General features: G+C 42.2%; 1 protein-coding gene across 1 annotated transcript in view; it reads left to right on the forward strand.

Moving 5' to 3' along the window:
* The window catches only part of LOC134673792 (agrin), a 143,704-nt gene that overhangs the window by 64,982 nt on the left and 56,264 nt on the right, over nucleotides 1-22,458 (forward strand). Inside the window, exon 2 of the mRNA XM_063531820.1 lies at nucleotides 22,260-22,407. Within this exon, the coding sequence (XP_063387890.1) occupies nucleotides 22,359-22,407 (49 nt within the window). The 5' untranslated portion in view covers nucleotides 22,260-22,358. The remainder of the gene's footprint in view (nucleotides 1-22,259; nucleotides 22,408-22,458) is intronic.

Genomic DNA, 22,458 nt, shown 5'->3' on the forward strand with positions numbered 1-22,458 from the left:
TAATCATATATCCGTAAACATATTTTAATTCATTTATACATTTTCAATTTTATTTTAAGTTTTAATCGTGTGTCGATAGATGGCAGTAAATGTACCGTGACTACAAAATTTACTTTGACAGGACCCCTCTATACTATCTATTCTTTTTGACAATATCAATTTGAAGCAAGAAAATGCATCTAAACATGCACACGGCATCCAATGTACCAGGCGCACAGAGGCCGCGAGAAAGTCTACTTTCCTCGTGCTTTACTGTCCGGGTCGCAGGTCACGCCCATCTCAAGGTCTCGACGTGACCTCTTTTGTCTGGTGCCCTGGTGACACGTCGTGAGGTCAAAGGTCAACGAAGATGGACAATCACCGATTGAAGTACCTTCGAGTAGATGCTGAATACAATGTTAAATCTGTTTTGGTTGTATTCAGCGCTTATCAAAATGTATTTATTAGAGATGCCCCGAATAGTGAATTTGGTCGAATACCGAATATTCGGCTCCTCTCTCGGCCGAATACCGAATAATCGGCGACCGAATATTCGGCATGACGTGCGAACATTTTGAGTCACAATTATTATGAAAACTGTTCGCCAACAAAACACAATGTTTGCAAAGATATATTTTTATGTTGAACAGAATTAATGAATGTTGTTAAAGTCAAACAAATCAGACCCATGATAAAAATAAAATATATTTTGTAATCAACAAATGCTCAAAAACGTGCCTTCGTATTCGTATTTGATTACTTTCCAAGAATATATTTAAATATGAAATATACCTAGTTTTTGGTTATATTTTTGTGTAATTTTTATTCTTAGGTAGGTGCAACAGATATTCGGTATTCGGCCGAATAGTAGGCAACATTAGTTGCCGAATATTCGTGGCATATCTAGTATTTAGTATATTTTATACATAGTATTTTTGAGCAATGCTGTGAAGTTGATTTTTAATGCAAGCAACCGAAATAAACTACAATTGAGCAGCCTCAACTCAAAAAACAGAAGAGCAAATGGGCCATGTTATTTAAAGTTGTAGGTAAGTACGTTACGATTTTATTTAGGTACATATTTAACAATTTTGATGTTGGCTCAGAATCACGAGCTCTTTCGATCCTAAAAATGTACTAGGAAAGAAAACGTAGCCCAAGATAAGTGCCCCAAGATTTTTTCCATTCCCATACCATTTTTCATAGACTGTATAACGGTAACGGAATGGAAGGCAAAAATGGAAATTTTGAACACCTGTTTTCTCCTATTAGGATCGAAAGACCTCGTGTTTATGAGTAGAAATGACATAAAAGTTCCCATATTAAAAAAATGTAGTAAATATACAGCTTAATTAATTTGTCCATGAGTGTATAATTATAGGTATAACTACTTGAATAGGTAGGTACCTACTTTTGTTTTTGTCCACATTCTTATCTGCCACACCATGGCCACACCGCTTTAATGGAGAACTAAATCAGCCCAATTGTACACCTAAATAGGTCACAGAAAGTCAACCATCACGGTCACGATTGACTTTTTTCTGCAATCATGATAATAAGTGGTTATGCTTAGTTTTGACAGCTGATCTGCCAAGGATGACTCAAAAATAACGGTACGCGAGATGGAGGGTTACATATGTAACGGTTATGCTTTCGCTCGGTTCGTCAAAGGGATTTTGAATGAATTATCTGCAAGACAGAGTTATGTGACCTACTTTAAAAGCATGAAGAAGTTTGCAACGGTTATTCAAGGATTATTAATTTGTTTATGTATACGGGTCAAAAACTTTTTATGATTTAAAGCTTATCCGACTTTCTTGTACTTGTACATCATAAAATTAATGGAGTTTAAAGGTTAATTTTTAGTACTGTTGCTCCAAAAATTATTTATTTATTTTATTTTAAACAATGGCTCAACTCTCCCATTCTCCTCCTAACCATCTGAAAGCAACCTGGATCCGTATTCTGATTGTAATAAGAGGTTATGAATTCCATTTGGATTTCATGGCTAAATAATTCCATATTTATGGATATGGTCTGTCAGTGTCTAAACTGACGTTTCTGTTTGAAGAAATCAAATTTATAACCTGTAATTGTTATTGTTACAATCAGAATATGCCTCTGAAGATTTATCAATAAAGGCACTAAGGCTTCAAGTCTTGAAGCCTCACATTTATTCCGCTGATTTATCACCCCGTAAAACAAACTACCAGGCAACCATAAAGCAACAGGCTTTAGATGAAAGTTTCCAAGAAGGTCAGTGAAAACAAAACAATTACCATAGTCTGGTCTATGGGACGCATAGACAATGCTGAGCTTTGGCTGCCTAGCAGTTATTCCAAGGCTAGCCAACCAGTATGTGGTGGTCTCATATGTTGCATTATTTTTATGGATCTGGAGGTCTCGGTATTTTGGTCTTTCGAACGGCAAAACGAGCAAAGAAGCACACACATTTAGGCTTAATAAGAGTTACATTAAGATTTCTCACGGTCAGAAGAATTAAATTTGGTTTTGGCGATGTATGAGAATGATAAACGGAACACGGTGTATTTTTTAATAGTTTTTTTCCTGTGGAATGGAAAAGCTTTATTTAGGGAATTTTTTTTCAAGCTTTAGCCATATTTTACGAGGGGAATACCTAATAATACAGGTTTGATTAACTTTTACTGTAGGATCAAACCCGTAAAGTGGAAAAAAGCTAGTTCAGGACCTCAAACTGTTAGGTACTTTCTTTTAATGCTGATTTTCAGGCCTTTTTGGACGTACACTGACATCAAACCGATATTAGGATATTGGAATCATATCCGTAACTTAGCTGTTATTCGCGCGTTTATTTCCCTCAGACTTATCCGCACAAGTATTAGTGCGAGTGAGACGGTCGAATATCGGTTTGATGTCAGTTCACGTTCGAATGAAACTGTTTATCGTTACAATGTTAGAAATTATTAATATATTTAAGCAAGTTACATAAAGTTTATAAACTAGGTAAACAACATGCCGGCTTATCACAAAAGAGCGATCTCATCCAGATAACCGTCTGAGTTTTGTATGGTCCCGTTACTTTGAATGTCAGGCCAAATGTCTCGTCAAGTTTTGACAATACTGGTCCAACATTCCAACTTTCGACTAAGTTTCGAAGAATTTCACTAGCGTATGTTAAGAGTCCCACGAACATAGCCGCCGCTATACAATTTAACCTCCTGAAATGAGATTAACTAAATGTACACTGGCGTTCAAAAGTGCATGGACATGTTTCAACCGTAGGTAATATTAAGGTATTACAGCCGACATCAATCCATGCACTTTTGAACGCCGCTGTACACTACAATGGATATGTCGGCGGCCGATCGTAAGATCAGGCAGATCGTAATGTTCCTGTGTAACAATACACAGGAACATTAAATCGATATATAGGCAGGATAGGTTCGTTAGGTTGCTTTAGATGCCCGAAGGGCAAACTGCCCAGAAATTGGAGCACTTTGGAATTCGTGGTCAGCTCCTTGAATGGATATCGGACTTTCTAACCCACAGGATATTTAAAGTAAGAGTAGGGAAAACTCTATCGAATGCACACAACGTCTATAGTGGTGTTCCTCAGGGATCAGTCCTTGGACCAATCCTGTTTGGCATATTTATAACCGACCTGAAGAGTGTAGTACATTCCGAACTGTCAATATTTGCTGATGATACCAAAGTTATGGGTAATCCATTGGTAACTCATAATATTATCCAAAGTGATTTAGATCGCATAATTCAGTGGACTAAAGACTGGCTCATATCACTAAATGCTGACAAGTGCACAGTTCTACACATAGGGAATACAAACCCTAAACTAAATTACCACATTGACTCTGTTCCCCTACAAGCTGTAGCTAGTCAAAGAGACCTGGGCATCACTGTTTCGCATAACTTGAAATGGGACACACATATCACCAAAATCACCAAGAGAGCAAACTCTATGCTGTATATGATCCGGAAAGCATTCCATGTTATTACTAAGGAACTATTTATTAGAATATACAAATCATATCTTCGTCCCTTACTTGAGTATGCTTTTCAGATATGGTCCCCCTACTTTAAAAAGGACATTTCATTACTGGAAAAAGTTCAGCGAAGAGCAACTAAAATGGTTGCTTCATTGAAAGACAAACCATATGAAGAACGGCTTCAAGAATTAGGTCTTACAACATTGGAGGACAGAAGGAAGCGAGGCGATCTTATTGAGACTTACAAAATCTTGTCCGGTCACTACAATGTTCCAAATATTAAAGACCTATACACATCAAGTCAGAATGTAAGGTTGAGAGGACACTCTAAAAAACTTGTCAAACCTCCGTGTGCTAGTAACCCTAGAAAACACTTCTTGCCGAATCGTGTGGTAAATGTGTGGAACTCTCTACTGTTGTTAGTGCACCGTCGGTCAACACTTTCAAAAATAGACTGGATACACATTTTAGAACTTTAAAAAGTGCAAAATAAAATACAAGTGCTTCGATATACACGCATCAGCTCTAAGAGCTGCTAGTGTATCAAATAAAATAAAAATAAAATAAAAAAAAATAGGAGCCCCGCGTAGCGGGGCTCCGTCGACTCAGGGAACGAGTCAAAGATTTTCACGTTTCACGATATGCCTAGGAATTTCACGATATGCCTGATCTTACGATCGGCCGGTATTTATTCGTGCAATCTAATTTGAAGCTTTCATGAACCACTTAAAGTAGGTAGCATTTCTTTTGTTTCATTACTTTTTAAAACAAATGAAATTCCAGCGGTGGTAGGTCCCGCAAGGGGCCGCCTGGTTTGCTACCCTCCCGCCGGAGTCAGGCGCCAAGCAGCCTTGCTGCGTTTCGTCTATGAGCGGGAGTACCAGTGCCTTTGGGGGATGATTTGCTGTCAGTTGTGTTGCATAATGCCGGTTTTTGGATCCTTGAGTGACGTCGGGCCGAGCAGCTCTCGCTGGAGGGTAGCGGGATCCGAGGCACGGTCTTGCCGGTGGCCGACCGCAGGAAGTTGGGGGCCCAATTGTACGACAGCCACGTGCGAGAGGCTGCCCCGCCACCTAGCGAAAAATCCTGGAATAGCTCCACCGTGCCAGTTGGCGACTGGACGGGAGGACCCGGTGGGTTATTTCAGGGGGGCTCGGGCGTCCCCGCAGTCTCCAAGTGAGCTCCTCATTGTCCGGATTAGCTCAAGTGATCCAATTGGTAAACGCAACACCTCGACAGGCATTTTTTCACCCATCCCACACTCCACAAATATGAAAACAAAAAGAAAAAAGAATAGGGTTAAACACCGGCTGCACTTCCTCCCATTGAAAGTGCACCTCACCAACATCAGGGGGTTGCACTCAAATATCGATCCGGTCCACCACCATCTTGAAACCGAAAAACCGCACCTATTCTTTTTGACGGAGACGCAAATCAAAACCCCAGCGGACGCGTCGTACCTCAACTACCCAGGCTACTCACTGGAACATAAGTTCAGAGCACGTGCTGGGGTCTGTGTGTACGTCCGCGACGACATTTGCTGCAAGCGTCTCCGTTGCTTTGAGGCTGCCGGGTTTTCCACTTTGTGGATTATGGTCGACTCGGGCTCAGAGAAAACTCTGTATGCCTGTGTCTACCGATCGCACAGCGGAAACCAGGAGACAACTAGGCTCTTTGACCACCTTACTGAGATGGCAGATAAAGCCCAACAGCGGTACCCCGCGGCTCAACTCGTATTCCTTGGGGACTTTAACGCCCACCACGAGGAGTGGCTGTTCCCGTACAAGAATACTTGCCACGCTGGGAGGGAAGCGCGCAAATTTGCTGTATCCCTAAACCTTACCCAGCTGTTAAATGTTGCGACGCGGATACCGGATGTTACTGACCATACACCCAATTGCCTTGACCTTCTGCTGACAACTGATCCAGACAGGCACTCGGTTTCGGTCTCAGCTCCGCTAGGATCGTCCGATCACTGTCTGGTGAAATCCGTGTCGATCCACTCTCCTCCTGATCTCTGCCCTAGGGGCACGAGGAGAGTATGGCGATACGAGTCAGCGGACTGGAATGAGATGCGGCATTTCTTTGCGTCTTTCCCCTGGCAGCAGGTCTGTTTTTCTTCGGGTGACCCCTCCTGTTCTGCTGAGGCTGTTGCGGATGTGATTCGGCAGGGAATGGAATATTTCATTCCGTTCTCCGACCTATCGCTCGATCACAAGACCCGAGCATGGTACAATTCGGACTGTGCTCGAGCCGAGGCTCTTAAGCAGTCTGCATACCAGGCTTGGGTACTAGCCCGCGATACCAAAGCTGGAGCACAGAGGGTTCGCGCGAAGAAAAAAGCCTTTAACTCAGCTGCCAAGTCCTGCAAACGGGTGCTTCGAAAGGCTCGATTCGACCACGTCAGTCGAATAGGGGCCAAACTCGCCTCCTACCCTCCTGGTAGCAAGCGGTTCTGGTCCCTGTCGAAAGCGGTCGAATCCAACTTCTGCCGACCCACATTGCCACCTCTGCAGAAACCTGATGGGACACTGGCCCACTCCGCGACAGAGAAAGCTAACTTGTTTGCTTCTCTGTTTGCGAGCAATTCACGTCTAGATGCAGGCTCAAAACTTCCACCTACGCTACCTCATTGCAGTTCCTCTATGCAGAGAATTGCTATACATCAAAAAGAGGTACGCCGAGCTCTGCTGAATCTTGACGTGAATAAGGCCAATGGACCAGACGGTATACCTGCACGTGTACTAAAGCAGTGTGCGCCTGAGTTGTCTCCTGTACTGACACGCCTGTACCGCCTCTCTCTCCAAACAAGAACGGTGCCGAAATCCTGGAAGCTTGCAAACGTGCAGCCAGTACCCAAGAAGGGTAGTCGTGCTGATCCCTGCAATTACCGACCAATCGCCATTACCTCCATGCTCTGTAAAGTCATGGAAAGGGTACTTAACGGCAAACTGCTGGCATACCTCGAAGCAAATGATCTGCTCAGTGACCGTCAATATGGCTTTCGCCGAGGTCGGTCTACTGGGGATCTTTTAGCGTATGTCACGCACTGCTGCGGCGAGGCCATCGAGAGGAACGGTGAAGCGCTTGCTGTTTCACTGGACATCTCGAAGGCCTTTGACAGGGTTTGGCACGCAAGTCTCCTTAGCAAGCTTCCTGCTTACGGCATCCCTGCTGATTTTTGTAGCTGGCTATCTGATTTCTTGAGTGAACGGTCGATCAGAGTAGTTATTGATGGCTGCTCTTCGGACCTCATGGCCATTGACGCCGGTGTTCCTCAGGGGTCTGTTCTCTCCGCAACCCTTTTCCTGCTCCACATTAACGACATGCTGCAACCCAGCATTGTAGGTTATGCAGATGACAGTACGGTTGTTGAGAGATATTTGGCTAGTGCAGGGGACAGCAGGGAGGATATACGTTCACAGAGAGAGGCCATGGTTGAGCGAATGAACTTGACCCTTAGTCTCGTTTCCCAGTGGGGTGATGACAATCTGGTCACGTTCAATGCCTCCAAAACGCAGGCGTGTCTATTTTCCGCAAAACGGAGTCCATTCGACCTGACTCCTTCTTTCCGGGGTGCATCTGTACCTATTACCGACAGCCTGGAACTCCTCGGCATGGAGCTGAGTTCAGTCCTCGGCTTCGGCAGCTTCATTGAGTCTAAAGCACAAACTGCGGCCAGAAAGCTGGGCGTCCTAAATAAGGTGAAGCGATACTTCACACCTGGACAGCTTCTAACACTTTACAAAGCTCAAGTCCGGTCGTGTATGGAGTATTGCAGCCACCTGTGGGATGGCTCAGCTAAATACCAACTCGCCGCTTTGGACTCAGTGGAGCGCAGAGCCAGGAGGATGATTGGCGACAAGAAGCTAACGGCTAAGCTTCAGACTTTGGCCCATCGGCGGAAAGTCGCCAGCCTGTCGGTATTCTACAGGTTGCACTTCGGGGAGTGTGCCCAAGAGCTACACGAGCTCATTCCACCGTCCCCATTTTACCATCGGACTTTTAGACGCACGGCCGGTTTCCATCCTTACTTGGTAGATATTCCGCCAATTCGCACGAAGCGCTTTGCTTCTACTTTCCTTATGCGCACTGCCAAGGAGTGGAATTCCTTGCCGGCGTCTATATTTCCGTGCTCTTATAACCCGGCAACCTTCAAATCAAGAGTGAACAGGCACCTTCTGGGCGAGCTCGCTCCATCGTAGGCCACGTCTAGCCGTCTAGTCTGTGGCCATGAGTAAACCCATGCATAATAAAAAAAAAAAAAAAAAAATCGTTCTAATTTAAATTGAATAAGATTCGAATTAAAAATTCGGAAACTTTATATGGTGGGCCTTACGAGGTTAAGTTACGCGCTTATTTTAAAACTACAAGCTGAAATAATATGAAACCAACGGGACCCTATTACTAAGACTCCACCGTCCGTCTGTCTGTCACCAGGCTGTATCTCATGAATGGTAATAGCTAGGCAGTTGATATTTTCACAGATGATGTGCATATTTCTACTGCCGCTATAACAAGAAATACTAAAAATAAAAATGTCTGTACGGAAACCTCTGTTGGCGGGTCCGACTCGCACTTAGCCGGTTTTTTTAGCTTTATCTTATGCGCGTGCGCTTGAGTCACATTCACTCATTCATTAAATACAGTTTTTGCCATTAGCAAAGACATATGTAACTTCGTATAAGATGAATAAAGTCTAAGGAAAAAACGTGCCTCGGAAATCAGGAAAAAGTCATTCTCGGATACATGCCGCACACACCTTTAGCCTATTCTCGGCTAGATGGCATGACGACACCGTTTCATATTTAACAATTTTAACACATAAATATCAGTGAATGAACATGGATCAAAATGATATAAATATAATAAAATCATTTATCCATATAATACATTTTTTTGATAATTTTATACGTTTTCATTTTGAGTTTTAGTCGTGTGTCGATAGATGGCAGTAAATTTACTGTGACTACAAAATTTACTATGACAGGACCCCTCTATACTATCTATTCTTTTTGCAGTTTGCAGTTTAGTACTCTATGTAGCTGTGTGTGTAATCATTCACCTTAAAATATTCGTCGCATTTAATACTCCAAATTGCTGGACGGCTTTCAATTTCAAAAATAAACTTATCGACGTCGATATCCATTGCGCCTACGTCCTTCTTGCACTAAAATCCGTACGGCACTACGGAGCTCGGTGTGACATACCCTGCGGCACGCACCGCGTCTCCGTCCGAGCGCGCGAGTCGTCGTGCGTCACGCTCCTCCGCGCGTCGACGCGGAGCCAGTGTGTCGTACCATGCGTCTTTTCTATACAAAATCAAGATTCTACATACAAAGTTAAAAAACGCATCAACGGACGTCGCTGCGAGATGCGGAGCAGTGTGACGACCGCCTAACTCTCCTGCCAATACATATACACTATAGGGCGTGCCAATGAATTAGATATACATACGCTTAAAAAACATAAGCCCTCTTCCGTAGTCGGACAAGCCTCTACTGACCCGACTAGGGTAACTGTACCCATTCTAATCCTTTACCGCTTCGAAGCGGTCTGCGGTGGAGTAACTGCGGCGCAATAAACGGTTTGCCCGTTCCGTTCTGCGCTGCGGTCGCTTTATTTGCTCGTTTACCCTGTGCTTGGACTAGTATTATGTTCGTATATACCTACGTTTTTTCGTTTCATACCATGTTTATTCAACATCAGCGAGAACTTGAAACGTAAATATTTCATATAGCCTAATTTAATTTTCGCGTCTCAAATGAAACTAAGTATTACATTTAAATCGAAAAAGTTACTGTTGAAACAAGTTTTTTGACAGTAATATTGCTAATTGTACTTCTTCTCATTCGCATGTAAGTAATCCTCGAGACCTTTCTAACGAGCCTAAACTCGATATTTTTGTGTTTTTCCATCGAGGAGTAACTAAAAGTACTCCTGTGCCTTTAAACTACATCAGATCAGCTCCATGTTAGCATATTATTGCATTGTCATAGTAATTACAGCATCACGCTAAATGATACCACGAAGTGGTTCATATTTAATTTCCAACATTTGAATCACACATAGGAGTACAGTCGCACATCAGATATATATATCGGAGCGGCCAAGGTGCTCACAAATATCTGAACACGCCTCTGTTGTCAAGGCGTTAGAGCGCTTGTTCAGATATTGTGAACGCCTTGGCCGCTCCGATATATCTGATGGCGACTGTACAAATATACGCAGTATATAGACTAGGAATCCTCTAGACCGAGTTTAGAGCAATTATTTCGTGCAACCGATGATGCCAAAAATGCGGGGGTGCGCGGGACGAGGTGAGCGAAATCCCGTGCCGTGATTGGTCCGTTCAAAGACACGGACGTCACACAAAGAAACTTTCGACTCGAACATGGAGTAAAATTACCGTATGCGTGGCAGAGGCGCGACTATATGCTCAGTCTGGAGGATAGGTAAGAATACGTACTATAGTAGCGGTATACCGCTACTCCATATAAAATGTACGACTATATATGAGCTCACGTAATGTGTTATGGCACTTACACGCGACCGCAACATATTTTTAAATGACTGTCACGTCGGATTCCACTGTCAATTTCCTTGACAAAACTATGTTGTTGATACATTACTGTCACGATTAAACGACTAAACATACTCGTACAGTCACCTGCAATAATATGTTACTCTTCGAAGGCCGCAAAAATATCTGACACTGTCTTATTTGTAGAGCCATAAGAGCGTGTCACATATTTTTGCGGCCTTCGAAGAGTAACATACTATTGCAGGTGACGTACAATCAGTCACTTATTTTATCAAGGAAATTTACAATTGAGCAAACGTCCTGAAGTCACTTGCACCTGGGCTGTAACCGAAAAAATCGAAGTTCGCATATTTCGGGCATTTTTATCTGTCACTCTAAATAAACCTTCATTGGAGTAAAAGAGAAAGATCCCCGCAATTTGCGAATTTTGGTTTTCGCGGTAGGCCCCCTGCATTACTGTGCATGTCGTAAACTATAAAATGACGTTTGCCGTCACATTACTGCCGGGATTATGACATTCATTCCGTCACTAATTGAAGTGAAAACTTCTTTGCGCTGAGCACTTTTTGAAATGGGGAAAAAATGATAAACTCGAGACAGCCTAACGCGTAACGCGCTGACGTCATGTGTGACGGACAATGTTAGAATCAAAGAACTTTAGTCATAACTACTATATTAAGCAATAAAGCTCAATGTTCTAATATTGTACAGGCTGAAATACGAGGATCTCTCAGTTACTTACATTCTAACTTTATATCACTCCAAGCTAAATCTTGATGAAATCACTAATAAAAGTGAACTCTAGTACTGGTGAATAAAACTCAAAATATGACCAAATATATTTAGATGCGAGGTCTGCAAGGTAACTTTACAATTTCTATTCGAATTTAAACAATTAACGCTACAAATTTAAGCTCACTGGCCAGCAATTTCGGAACTAAAGTTTTTCAACAGAAAGGACGATGGGTCAATTATACATAGTGCTGCAGACATATTGGACTAGTCATTGAGTTTTCACTTCTGTCGGCACTTCCGGAGTGCAACCCGTTGTGTTTTTTTATTAAAGAAATTGCCAGATACATCGGCAGTAACAATGATACCGCAACAGTAGTAAATGCACCTGTCGTCGCAATAATATCTAAGATCATTTCTTATACCTTGAACGACTAAATCATCCAGCCACGCCAAATCACTTAACATATACCCCTTAAAACAAAATACCGCTACTCGGCGCGCATAAATTCGCCGGTATTCGCGCGGAATTAAGACAACAATCTCAGCTTTCCCCCGGTTTCCCTTTTACCTGCCTTTCACACACGCCGTCTTGTCTAGACTTTGGCTAACTATGCTAGCTTTAGTCAGGGAATACTTGTGATAGTTGTTAGCTATCTCACCGTTCCCACTCTATACTGCAAAACGTAATTCAAGACCAAAAAAAGTACGACAATGTTGCCATTTCAATAATTTGTTTGTAAAATAGTAAATTCCTTTTGATAAATAATCACGCTAAGATAATTTATTCATTAGTAATTTTACTCCTACTATTTAATAAAGTACTTTTATTTACTTATTTGTACATAAATACAAGACGCACTAGTAAAAAAGTGGCAACATTTCTTTTTTTTTTTAGTCTTGAATTACGTTTTGCAGTATAGACATACGAGTAAATGTGAGAAATAGGCCAAGTTCTATGAGACATAATGTCATAATACATACGACCTGATTCTAAATTTCATAAGCTTCTAAAACTATACGCTGTATCTTTAGGTACTTAAATAAAAGTAAACATTAATTTGTACATTTTCGGGTAGTTATAACATTATCGGGTAATACATAAATAACCAACCAAATACAAAACCACCTGGATCTGTCACTGAACGACTGGCCTTTAACCTACGTTATTTGATCATGTAATGTTTTCATCTACGCTCAACTTAACTGGCTTAAGAAGCCATTTGAGAGTAATATAAACATTTTGGGCATCACACTATTAAGTAAATATAAAACATCAAATTAGCTTAAAAATAATAATACAAACTATCTCTAAACTAAATAAACTTAAAATTTGAGAGAGATTTGTTTACTTTTTTTAAATACCTAAAGATACAGACTAGAGATCTCGATACGATATGAATCGGATATGTAGTGTCAAAAGTGACGTTTCTTCAAACAAAAACGACACTGACCGATACGATCCATACGTAACGATATCTAATTTTAGACATTTATTAACATTACAATCATGCCGCTAAATAGTTAATTGTTTTACAGGGGAGTCGGTTTCCGAAAGTTTTGTATACTTAAAGCAAATCAAAATGATTAATTCGCATTAAATATTATCTGGTTTTTCGCTAGTGTATAATAAGCGTTTTAATTTTCCAACTTAAAGAGCATTCTAACTAGATTCATTGTTATGAAGCATTGTCATTATTTGGATTTTTTTTTAAAGTATTTATTTGGTAGACCATAGACAGGCGTACATTAAAATTGGTACAAAAAGTAGATGAATAAAAGCTTCAAACGGGCGAAAGTTTAATGGGCATTTAATATTGCAAATTGCTAGAAAGTTTTACACCTATTTATTACTTGTAGGATAAAAAGTCAATCAACGGATAAAATCATTCAATTAAATCAGTTTATCTCGCGTAAACTAAGAAGCGTGGGAATGTTGTGATATTAGATTAAACAAGATTTTTTATTTATGTAGATTTTTCTGAGTCTGAGTTTGCAATTAAAAACTTTTTAGTACCGTAGACTATTAGATTTTAAAATGGCATAATCTGAAGTTTTGTCACGATATATAATCTGTTTGAGTACTCGACGCGGTCCCAGTATAGGTATGTCATCTTGAAATTTAAGTCATTGTCAATAGAGGTGACAGCAAGGTATCATTTATTGGGCATTAGTGTCGTAAATAGCTATTAGGGTCATGCATGTGTTAAATTAGTCTTTACGTTTAGGTTGCTATTTTTACTTTTGTATATCATGTTTTACTTTGTGCTCACATATTATGTCAAATGAATTGCGTGGAATGTTTTATATCTAGTTATAAGTCTAGGATTCATGCTCCTTTCATACGTGCTTAATATTGTATCTATTTATAAGTCTAGGATTCGTGCTCCTTTCATACGTGCTTATAATTAACGAGATTGACAGAAATAAATAAAACTCACTCTGCATATAATGCCCACTAGTTCAGAGATACAAATCGCCCGGCCATTCCTATATAAACCCGCGCCATTTGTAGCATATTGAGAGAACTCAGAGAGCTTAACTCTATCACTTGCCTGAACACTCTCCAGTAAATAAACTCAGATATATGTGTTTTTATTTCACACAACACATATTCCGGTAAATGGAGGTATAGCGGACTTCGAGACAGCACGACGGCCAGCGCGTTCCAGCGGCGAGTTTCTACGCTTCACCCAACGAACCCCTCATCACGAAAAGTTACAGTCTACACCCCACAGTTTGGTCCTTTTGAAGCCGGATGAAGATAGAAAAACGTACGCGCTGAGTTTCAAGCGACATAGCTTAACTCAGAATCAAGATAGAAAAACGTACGCGCTGAGTTTGAAGCGACATTGCTTAACTCAGACGGCAAGAAAGAAACAAGTACGCGCTGAGTTTTAAGCGACATTGCTTGACTCAGACGGCAAGACTGAATAAAGAACGCGCTGGGCCTAGAGGTTCGCTTCGGCTCAGACCCAACCCCAATACCTTTCCGTACCCATTTACCGGCTTGCCGGTCGGACCGTGCAGCGTGTAGGTCGTCCTCCGCTCACGTGTCCTGGCAACTTTCGTTGCATGTGTCACATGGTTGATACCCACACACTGCTTTCGAACGTTCTAGGCATTGCACTTTGCCATTGCGGGAGATTCAGTGCCACGAGGGATCCACCCTACGCTTAGGGCCTGACGTTACGCTCAGTAACGGTCAGTCATAGATATAGGCAGGTCAAGTTAGGGACCCCCGCGTGTGTTAAGTGAAGTGAAGTGGTTCCAGCCAGAAAGATGTCCGAAAAGGAAGCAAGGAGCCTACGACCACGCACCAAGGGCCCGCCTGCGCCCGCAGCCAACATGGACACCCCTACCCCCTCGTCCGGTAAGACTACGTCCGGCGAGACAAATACGTGGAGCAAGGGCACCAGTGGCAACCCGAATACTACCGGTGGAAACGAGTCGGTACACTCGGAAACGTTAAATGCCACGGTAGTAAATCGTAGTAGATTAGGTACGCTAGTGAATAAAGACATCGATGCGCCGCCATCGCCGTCGCGGGCGCCGTCTAATCGCGATTCACATAGAAGTCGCAAATCGGTTAGGGAACGCGATAATAAATTGGCCGTGCTAATGGCCGAGCTCGAGGTTCGTAAAGCCCGTCTAGCCGTTGCTAAGACAGAGTCCGACACTGCAAATGTACGGCTGCAGATTGCGCAATTGAAGGCGCAGTCTGTCGGCAGCAGTGACGCGACCGTCGAAGCTACTAAGACAAAGTCCGACACTGCAAATTTACGGCTGCAGGTTGCGCAACTGAAGGCGCAGTCTGTCGGCAGCAGTGACGCGACCGTCGAAGAACGGACTAGAAGTTGGGTAGAACGACAAGCTAGGTTACAGCACGAGATCGCAAAGGAAAACGTTAAAATCCCGCCGCCGAAAGAGACCGCGCAAACGCAACCGCCGCCGCGTGCAGCCGTCGATCGGGCTAGCAGACCACCCCCGCGCATTGTAGAGGTACCGCACGGTACCTACGCGCCAATGTACCATAAACCGCCGGAATTGCCTACATTCGGCGGAGATATCACCGAGTGGATATCATTTAGGGCAGAGTTCGAAGATACGTCGCCCATGTTTAGTGCCGTCAATAACGTCAGTCGGATTAGGCGCGCACTTAAGGGCGAAGCTCGGACGGCCGTAAAATCAATAATGTACACGGTTCAGGATCCGTACGAGATAATGGAAGCGCTGGAACGGCAGTTCGGCGACCCTGAGGAGATTGTTCTTACGGAAATTCATAACGTTAAACGCATGCCGCGTTTATCCGAAGACAATTCTAATATAACCTCATTCGCCGCGCATGTAGCGAATGCCGTCGCCACCATTAGATCCTTGCGTCAAGAGAAATACTTGCACGCGCCTGAGCTCGTGAATAAAATCGTGGATAAGTTGAATCTGATAGTGCGCTATGAATGGGCCAAATACAGGCAGTCTAACGTAGAATCACCCGGGTTAGTTGCGATTTCCGAGTTTCTTAACGAAATTAGCACTGCGGCCAAGCACGTAAACCGACATAAGCCGTCTAACAGGTCACGGAATGCAGTGAACGCGGTTTCCTCTGTGCGCGAACCGAGCAGATCGAGCCAAGCTCTCTCTGGGTCACGCGCCCCCGCGTTCTACCGTGACACGTCTGACGAATCACGGAGTGCAGTGAGTGCGGTTTCCTCTGTGCGCGAACCTAGAAGATCGAGCCAAGCTCTCTCTGGGTCTCGCGCCCCCGCATTCTACCGTGATGCGTCTAGTAGATCGCGAAGTGAACGAAGCGCGGTTTCCTCTGTGCGCGAGCCCAGTCGATCGAGCAGCGCTCTCACTGGGTCCCGCGCCCCCGCGTCCTTTCGCGACTATAGTTCGGATTCGGAGTCAGATTCCCGCGAATCATACACACGTGATACGAGAAATAGATCGCGTTCTAATAAATCGACTATAGATCAAGTAAAGCACCGCGATAGTAATTTAAAGAAAAAGCCAGCGTCAACCAGAGCTCAGCCCAGGCAGCAGACATCGTCTGTCTCTGTCTCGCGCGATGCGTGCGCCATATGTAAGAACGGCAAAGAACACAAAGTTAGTGAGTGTTCGAAATTTCTAGCCGCGACTATATCTGAGCGATGGGACTTGGCAAAGGGTGCTAAATTGTGCTGTAGATGTTTAGGCGCGAGTCACCCTAAGCCTTATGGGTGTCAATATGTCGCGTGTGGCATGAATCAGTGCGAAGCCGGACATAATAAACTATTACACGGTCGAAACGCGGCCGCGTCCGCGAGCGGTAATAGAGTCCCGGCAGCACCTGCAGTACTCAATGTTAGACTGCCGCAGACGTGTCACAAAGTCATGCCTGTAGAGGTGTCGGAACCGTTAGGTACCGTCCAAACCCTCGCGCCACTTGACGAAGGCGCGACAATGACTTTGACGCTACACGGAACTGCGGACAGAATCGCGCCCGCGGTACAATTGGTTGGGCACGCAAAGCCTAATACCGCGGACGACGAGGCCTTACAACTTGTGAAACGGCATTCTGAGGTAGAATCATTAGGCGTTTCGCAAAAGTTGCCTCGGGTCGACCCCGACCAACGTGCGCTAGATTTACTAGAAGCCACCTGCGAAAAGATACCGGGGGAGCAAAGGTATCGCTCGGGCTTACTTTGGCGGTCAAATGACGAGAAACTCCCCAATAACCAAGCGCAAGCATTGCAACGGCCGTACAGTCTAGAACGAAAGCTAGACCACGATGCGAAACTTAAAGCCGAATATGCAAAGTGTATGTTGCTTGACAAAGGTTACGCGGAGAAAATAGACTCGCCACCGCCCCCCGAGGCACCCCGGACGTGGCCTCTGGCGCATTTCCCAACTTTTTACCCGCAACGCGGCAAAATGCGATTAGTTTGGGACACGGCCGCCACAGCTTGCGAACGTTCGCTTAACAGCGCGCTGTTGGCTGGCCCCGACCTGTTAAAGTCACTTTTTGGCGTATTAATGCGCTTCCGCGAAAGTAAAATCGCGGTGTTAGCCGACGTCAAACAGATGTTTTTACAGATCGAAATAATAGAGCAAGATCGCGATATGTTACGTTTCGTTTGGCGGACAGGGATCGATTGGGACAGGCCTATATCCGTCTCACTCGCACCCGCGTGGCGATCGTTCATTGATAATGTACGGTTAGTTCGCGCCACCGCTGGTAGTCTGGTTGCCGCCGAGGTTTTCAAAGCCGTATTGCTCGCTAAGAAAACGTAAAGAAACTGCATGAAGGTGACGTAGTAACGAGGAACGTGGCCCAGAGGCGTAATTGCCCAGTTATATCCTGGCCTGGATGGCCATTGTTCGCACACGCGCAGGTGACGTCCGCCGCCCAGTTTCTAGACTCATCCCCATTTACTCCGCGCATGAAGACGGTGTTAACACACGTGGGGGAGACTGTCGTAAATAGCTATTAGGGTCATGCATGTGTTAAATTAGTCTTTACGTTTAGGTTGCTATTTTTACTTTTGTATATCATGTTTTACTTTGTGCTCACATACAGTGCCAGCCACTTGAATAGCCTCACTCACGAAAATTAATATTTCTCATAGTAATATAAAAAGGAGATATACATTAAACATTAAATATGAAATAAAACAAGAAGCCTTGTAATAGTAAATAAAATATTTATTGTTATCTAATCAAAGTTTTAAGAAATAACGTCAAACAAATAATTGGCCCTTCCACTTGAATAGCCTCACATGCTAAAGGATACTTTTTAGTTATGAAAACTCTTTCGTTTAATATTTTGTATACCTTCCATTAGACCTTATTAATTCGAAAATGTGATTAGGTAGTGATTCATATAAAGAATGTATGTAATTAACGTCCACAGAATCCCAAAAAGTGTAAATATCTTGAATCAGTTCTTCTTTATTACTAAACTGTCTTCCGTTGTAATAAACTTGCCGAGACAGCCAACCCCAGGCATTCTCCATGATGTTCAGATCAGGAGACAAGGATGGCCAATCTAGAACTTCAATCTGGTTTTCTTCAAACGACTTTGTAACTATGGCTGACGTGTGTATGGGAGCATTATCATGCTGAAAAAACATTTTTTTTTCTACTTATTACTTTTCTGATCTTACGTTTTGTTTCTTTTAATAAATTTAAATACTTTTCAGCATTTAGTCTTCCATCTACCATAATTAAATCAACAGTACCATAGTAAGAAATTGCTCCCCAAACCATCACCGATCCGAGAGTTGAGTGATGACGTCATAGTACTTTCGGATCTTTCCTTAGGTCATGAAAATAATATTTAAATCCATCTGGACCATCTAGATTAAACTTTTTCTCATCACTAAAAATCACATTTCGCCACTCGGTTTTCCAGCATATGTACTTTTTGGCAAAAGACAGTCGATCCGCCACATGTTGTTCGCACAAAGGAGGTTTACTCATGATTTTTTTCGTTTGAGGTGGGATGATGTTCTAATAATTCGTGGAACTGTAGAGAGAGATATTCTAGTATTTATTTCACTAGCTATCTGCCTGGCGGTCTTGGTGAAATTTGAAGCAGAGCGTAAAATAAGTCGACGTTCACGATCCATAGTGGCAAATTTTGTGCGTCCTTTATACTGGTGGCCGTAATTTTCCTTATTTTTAACATAATTATTAATAACTTTAGGGCTGCGACCTATTTTTTTAGCTATCTCACGATGGGATAATTTATGAGTTAAATAAAAATTAACCTTTTCAATTTCTAAACTTGTAAGTTTTTGCCACGTCCTATAGTCACAAAAACATTGTGTTTATCGCGTTACTGCAGGTACTTAATAGAATGCCTTCTGTATTATCTAATCATAATAAAATAAATTTGAAAGCGAAACATAAATGCACGGTTTGGACAATTATGTTACACTGAGGCTATTCATGTGGACGACCCGTATTAGCTCTTGCGTCCACGACGTTTCGCGCGCAGACAAGTTCGGACTTGTGAATGTGTCGTTCGATAAACGTCAGGGCGTACAATTCAAATTTAAGATATATTGATAAAAATTATCACGTATAATTATAATACTCATAATATATAGGTGAGGCTATTTAAGTGGTTGGCACTGTATTATGTCAAATGAATTGCGTGGAATGTTTTATATCTAGTTATAAGTCTAGGATTCATGCTCCTTTCATACGTGCTTAATATTGTATCTATTTATAAGTCTAGGATTCGTGCTCCTTTCATACGTGCTTATAATTAACGAGATTGACAGAAATAAATAAAACTCACTCTGCATATAATGCCCACTAGTTCAGAGATACAAATCGCCCGGCCATTCCTATATAAACCCGCGCCATTTGTAGCATATTGAGAGAACTCAGAGAGCTTAACTCTATCACTTGCCTGAACACTCTCCAGTAAATAAACTCAGATATATGTGTTTTTATTTCACACAACACATATTCCGGTAAATGGAGGTATAGCGGACTTCGAGACAGCACGACGGCCAGCGCGTTCCAGCGGCGAGTTTCTACGCTTCACCCAACGAACCCCTCATCACGAAAAGTTACAGTCTACACTCCACAATTAGCATGTCGAGCACTAGTACGTTTACCTTACTATATTATTTGGATTTGTGTATTTTGTGAATCGCTGTATATTTTAAGTTTGTACATAGTTACATTACAAGAAAACGAGGAAAACATGAACATAACTGAAGGTCAAAACTAGTTTTCATATAAACTAAAGTTAATAACGAAAGTATGTAAATAAATTAATAATACTTAATATTGACTTATAAATCCTATAATATTTAAAGTTGGCCCAAGGACCAACTATGTCATGATGTCTATAATCTTCTATGAAAAGTATTTTTTATTGAAACTTACGTAAAGGTTGTGATACTTCAAACAGGTGAGAAATACGACAATTGTAATATTTATAACCAGAGGCCATTCGAAACAAAGCCCTTTACATAAAACCATAAAGAAAACCACTTAAACAATAAATCTAAAACGGTTAGCATCACTCAAGCGTTTTCTTAGCGTCGACAGAAGTTTTATAACCTACCTACCAAACTTTTATAACCTTTAATCCATTCAAAATAAAGATTAAAATCGATTGGCACCAAATCGGCTCGTTAAGCTTTTATATAAGTCAGAGAAAAAATATTTTTCTGAATGATTTCGAATTCTAATCCCAAGTGCTAGGGTTCAATTTTGCGTAATTTCGGACACCTTTATGCCCGTTAAAGATGCGTATTCACGTAGTCGTTAGTGCATTTTGAAAAAAACTGCGCATCTCCGGAATCGATAATCGGTGGAGCATGTGCTTAGAATAATGCATCGCTATTGGAAAGTCAGCCTTTAGGATCACTAAACTTATTCACTTTAGTTTCGCAGGAGCATAAAAAACCGGGCAAGTGCGAGTCGGACTCGCACACGAAGGGTTCCGTACCATAATGCAAAAAAAAAACAAAAAAAAAGCAAAAAAAAACGGTCACCCATCCAAGTACTGACCACTCCCGACGTTGCTTAACTTTGGTCAAAAATCACGTTTGTTGTATGGGAGCCCCATTTAAATCTTTATTTTATTCTGTTTATAGTATTTGTTGTTATAGCGGCAACAGAAATACATCATCTGTGAAAATTTCAACTGTCTAGCTATCACGGTTCGTGAGATACAGCCTGGTGACAGACGGACGGACGGACGGACGGACAGCGAAGTCTTAGTAATAGAGTCCCGTTTTACCCTTTGGGTACGGAACCCTAAAATCGATTTTTCCGACACAAAAACTGGTGTTGGAAGTATTACCGCTATGTCTGTGTGTCCAACATATCTCTAATATGCGCAAGAAGGCGCCTATGAGTGATACGCCGGAGCATAGTCTAATAAAACATGGTCTTCTCTGCCCTGAGTGAAATAAGCCTACGTCACAATAACATTGCCACTTTATATAGCGCTATCGCATATTATCATATAGCGCTGTCGCACGATGACGTAGGCTTGTGTCAGTCACGTGACCACGAAAAGACGGGAAGAGAGTACCAGGCGGAGTATATTAATTATTATACCATGCGCCGAAGGAAATATTCGCTGTCATCAAATGAAGTCTCGCTAGCTCAGTGGGCAGAACGATGAGCTAGATTTTTGGGCGCGAGTTCAAGTATCGCCCGAGACAGTGGATTCTTTTCACTTTTCATTTATTTATTCCTATGCTTTGTGGTATCCAATTGAGACATTTCTGCTGTACCAATGACGATCAAGGAGCATTCCACGGGCTGTCCCGTACAAACGCATTTGATTTCCTGTGTTGCGACTTTTTTTCGGCATTTAAAGCAGGCGATTATTTTTCTGTGCATATTTTTGACCATTTGTCATAGAAAAAGAAACTGTTATACCTGCAGATCTTCAGAAAATTCGCGTCTGTACGGGACAAACGGTAGGGGAGACCGACATGAGTTGTGACAGAGGAGAGTTGGAACATCGTCGATTTTTTGGAATCTACACTGAGAGAAAAGTACAACAAAAACACACTTAGAATTACAAAAATAAACTTCATCCGGGGACAAGGAGAGTTAACTAATAGGAACAAATTGACTTTTGCAATTTCTATTAGTTCTTGCAAATTCTATTATCTGTTTGTTGAAATTATATTTGGGATTACTGAGCTGTTTGTAGAAATAAATAAACTTTACAGAAATAGTGAGACGTCCATAATTATTACTAAAACTTCATTTTTTCCCCCAGTACAGAACTGTTTATTAATTCCTGGTGATGATTTTTCTCTCAGTGTATTAACTAGAAACTAGGTCGCAATAGCACGCGTTTGTTAGTTCAAGTTACGAGCTAACAAACGCACACTGTTGCGACCTAGTTTCTAGTTAATAGATTCGTTTTCGTTCCAACTCTCCTCTGTTACAATTTACCTCGGTCTCCCCTAGACAAAATCATGGAATGCTCCTCAATCTATTATGTGCCATATTTAGTTTTTATTAAAGCTTATATTTCTTTGTTCCAGACTCCAACATGGACGACTGAGTCGCCGCAGCGACAGTGAACCGAATCAGTGAACGAAATATACAGTGATACTTTATTTAATTGACAAGTGACACCCAATATGGCTTTCGCGGCTAATTTTATAGTGACAGCAGCCTTCATTATCATTGGTAAGTGTTAAAAACAATAAAAAGTAATAGAGATAAGATAAATATGACCAT

Source organism: Cydia fagiglandana, chromosome 19 (genome assembly GCF_963556715.1).
Source record: "Cydia fagiglandana chromosome 19, ilCydFagi1.1, whole genome shotgun sequence".
In the NCBI taxonomy this organism is placed as follows: Eukaryota; Metazoa; Arthropoda; class Insecta; order Lepidoptera; family Tortricidae; genus Cydia; species Cydia fagiglandana.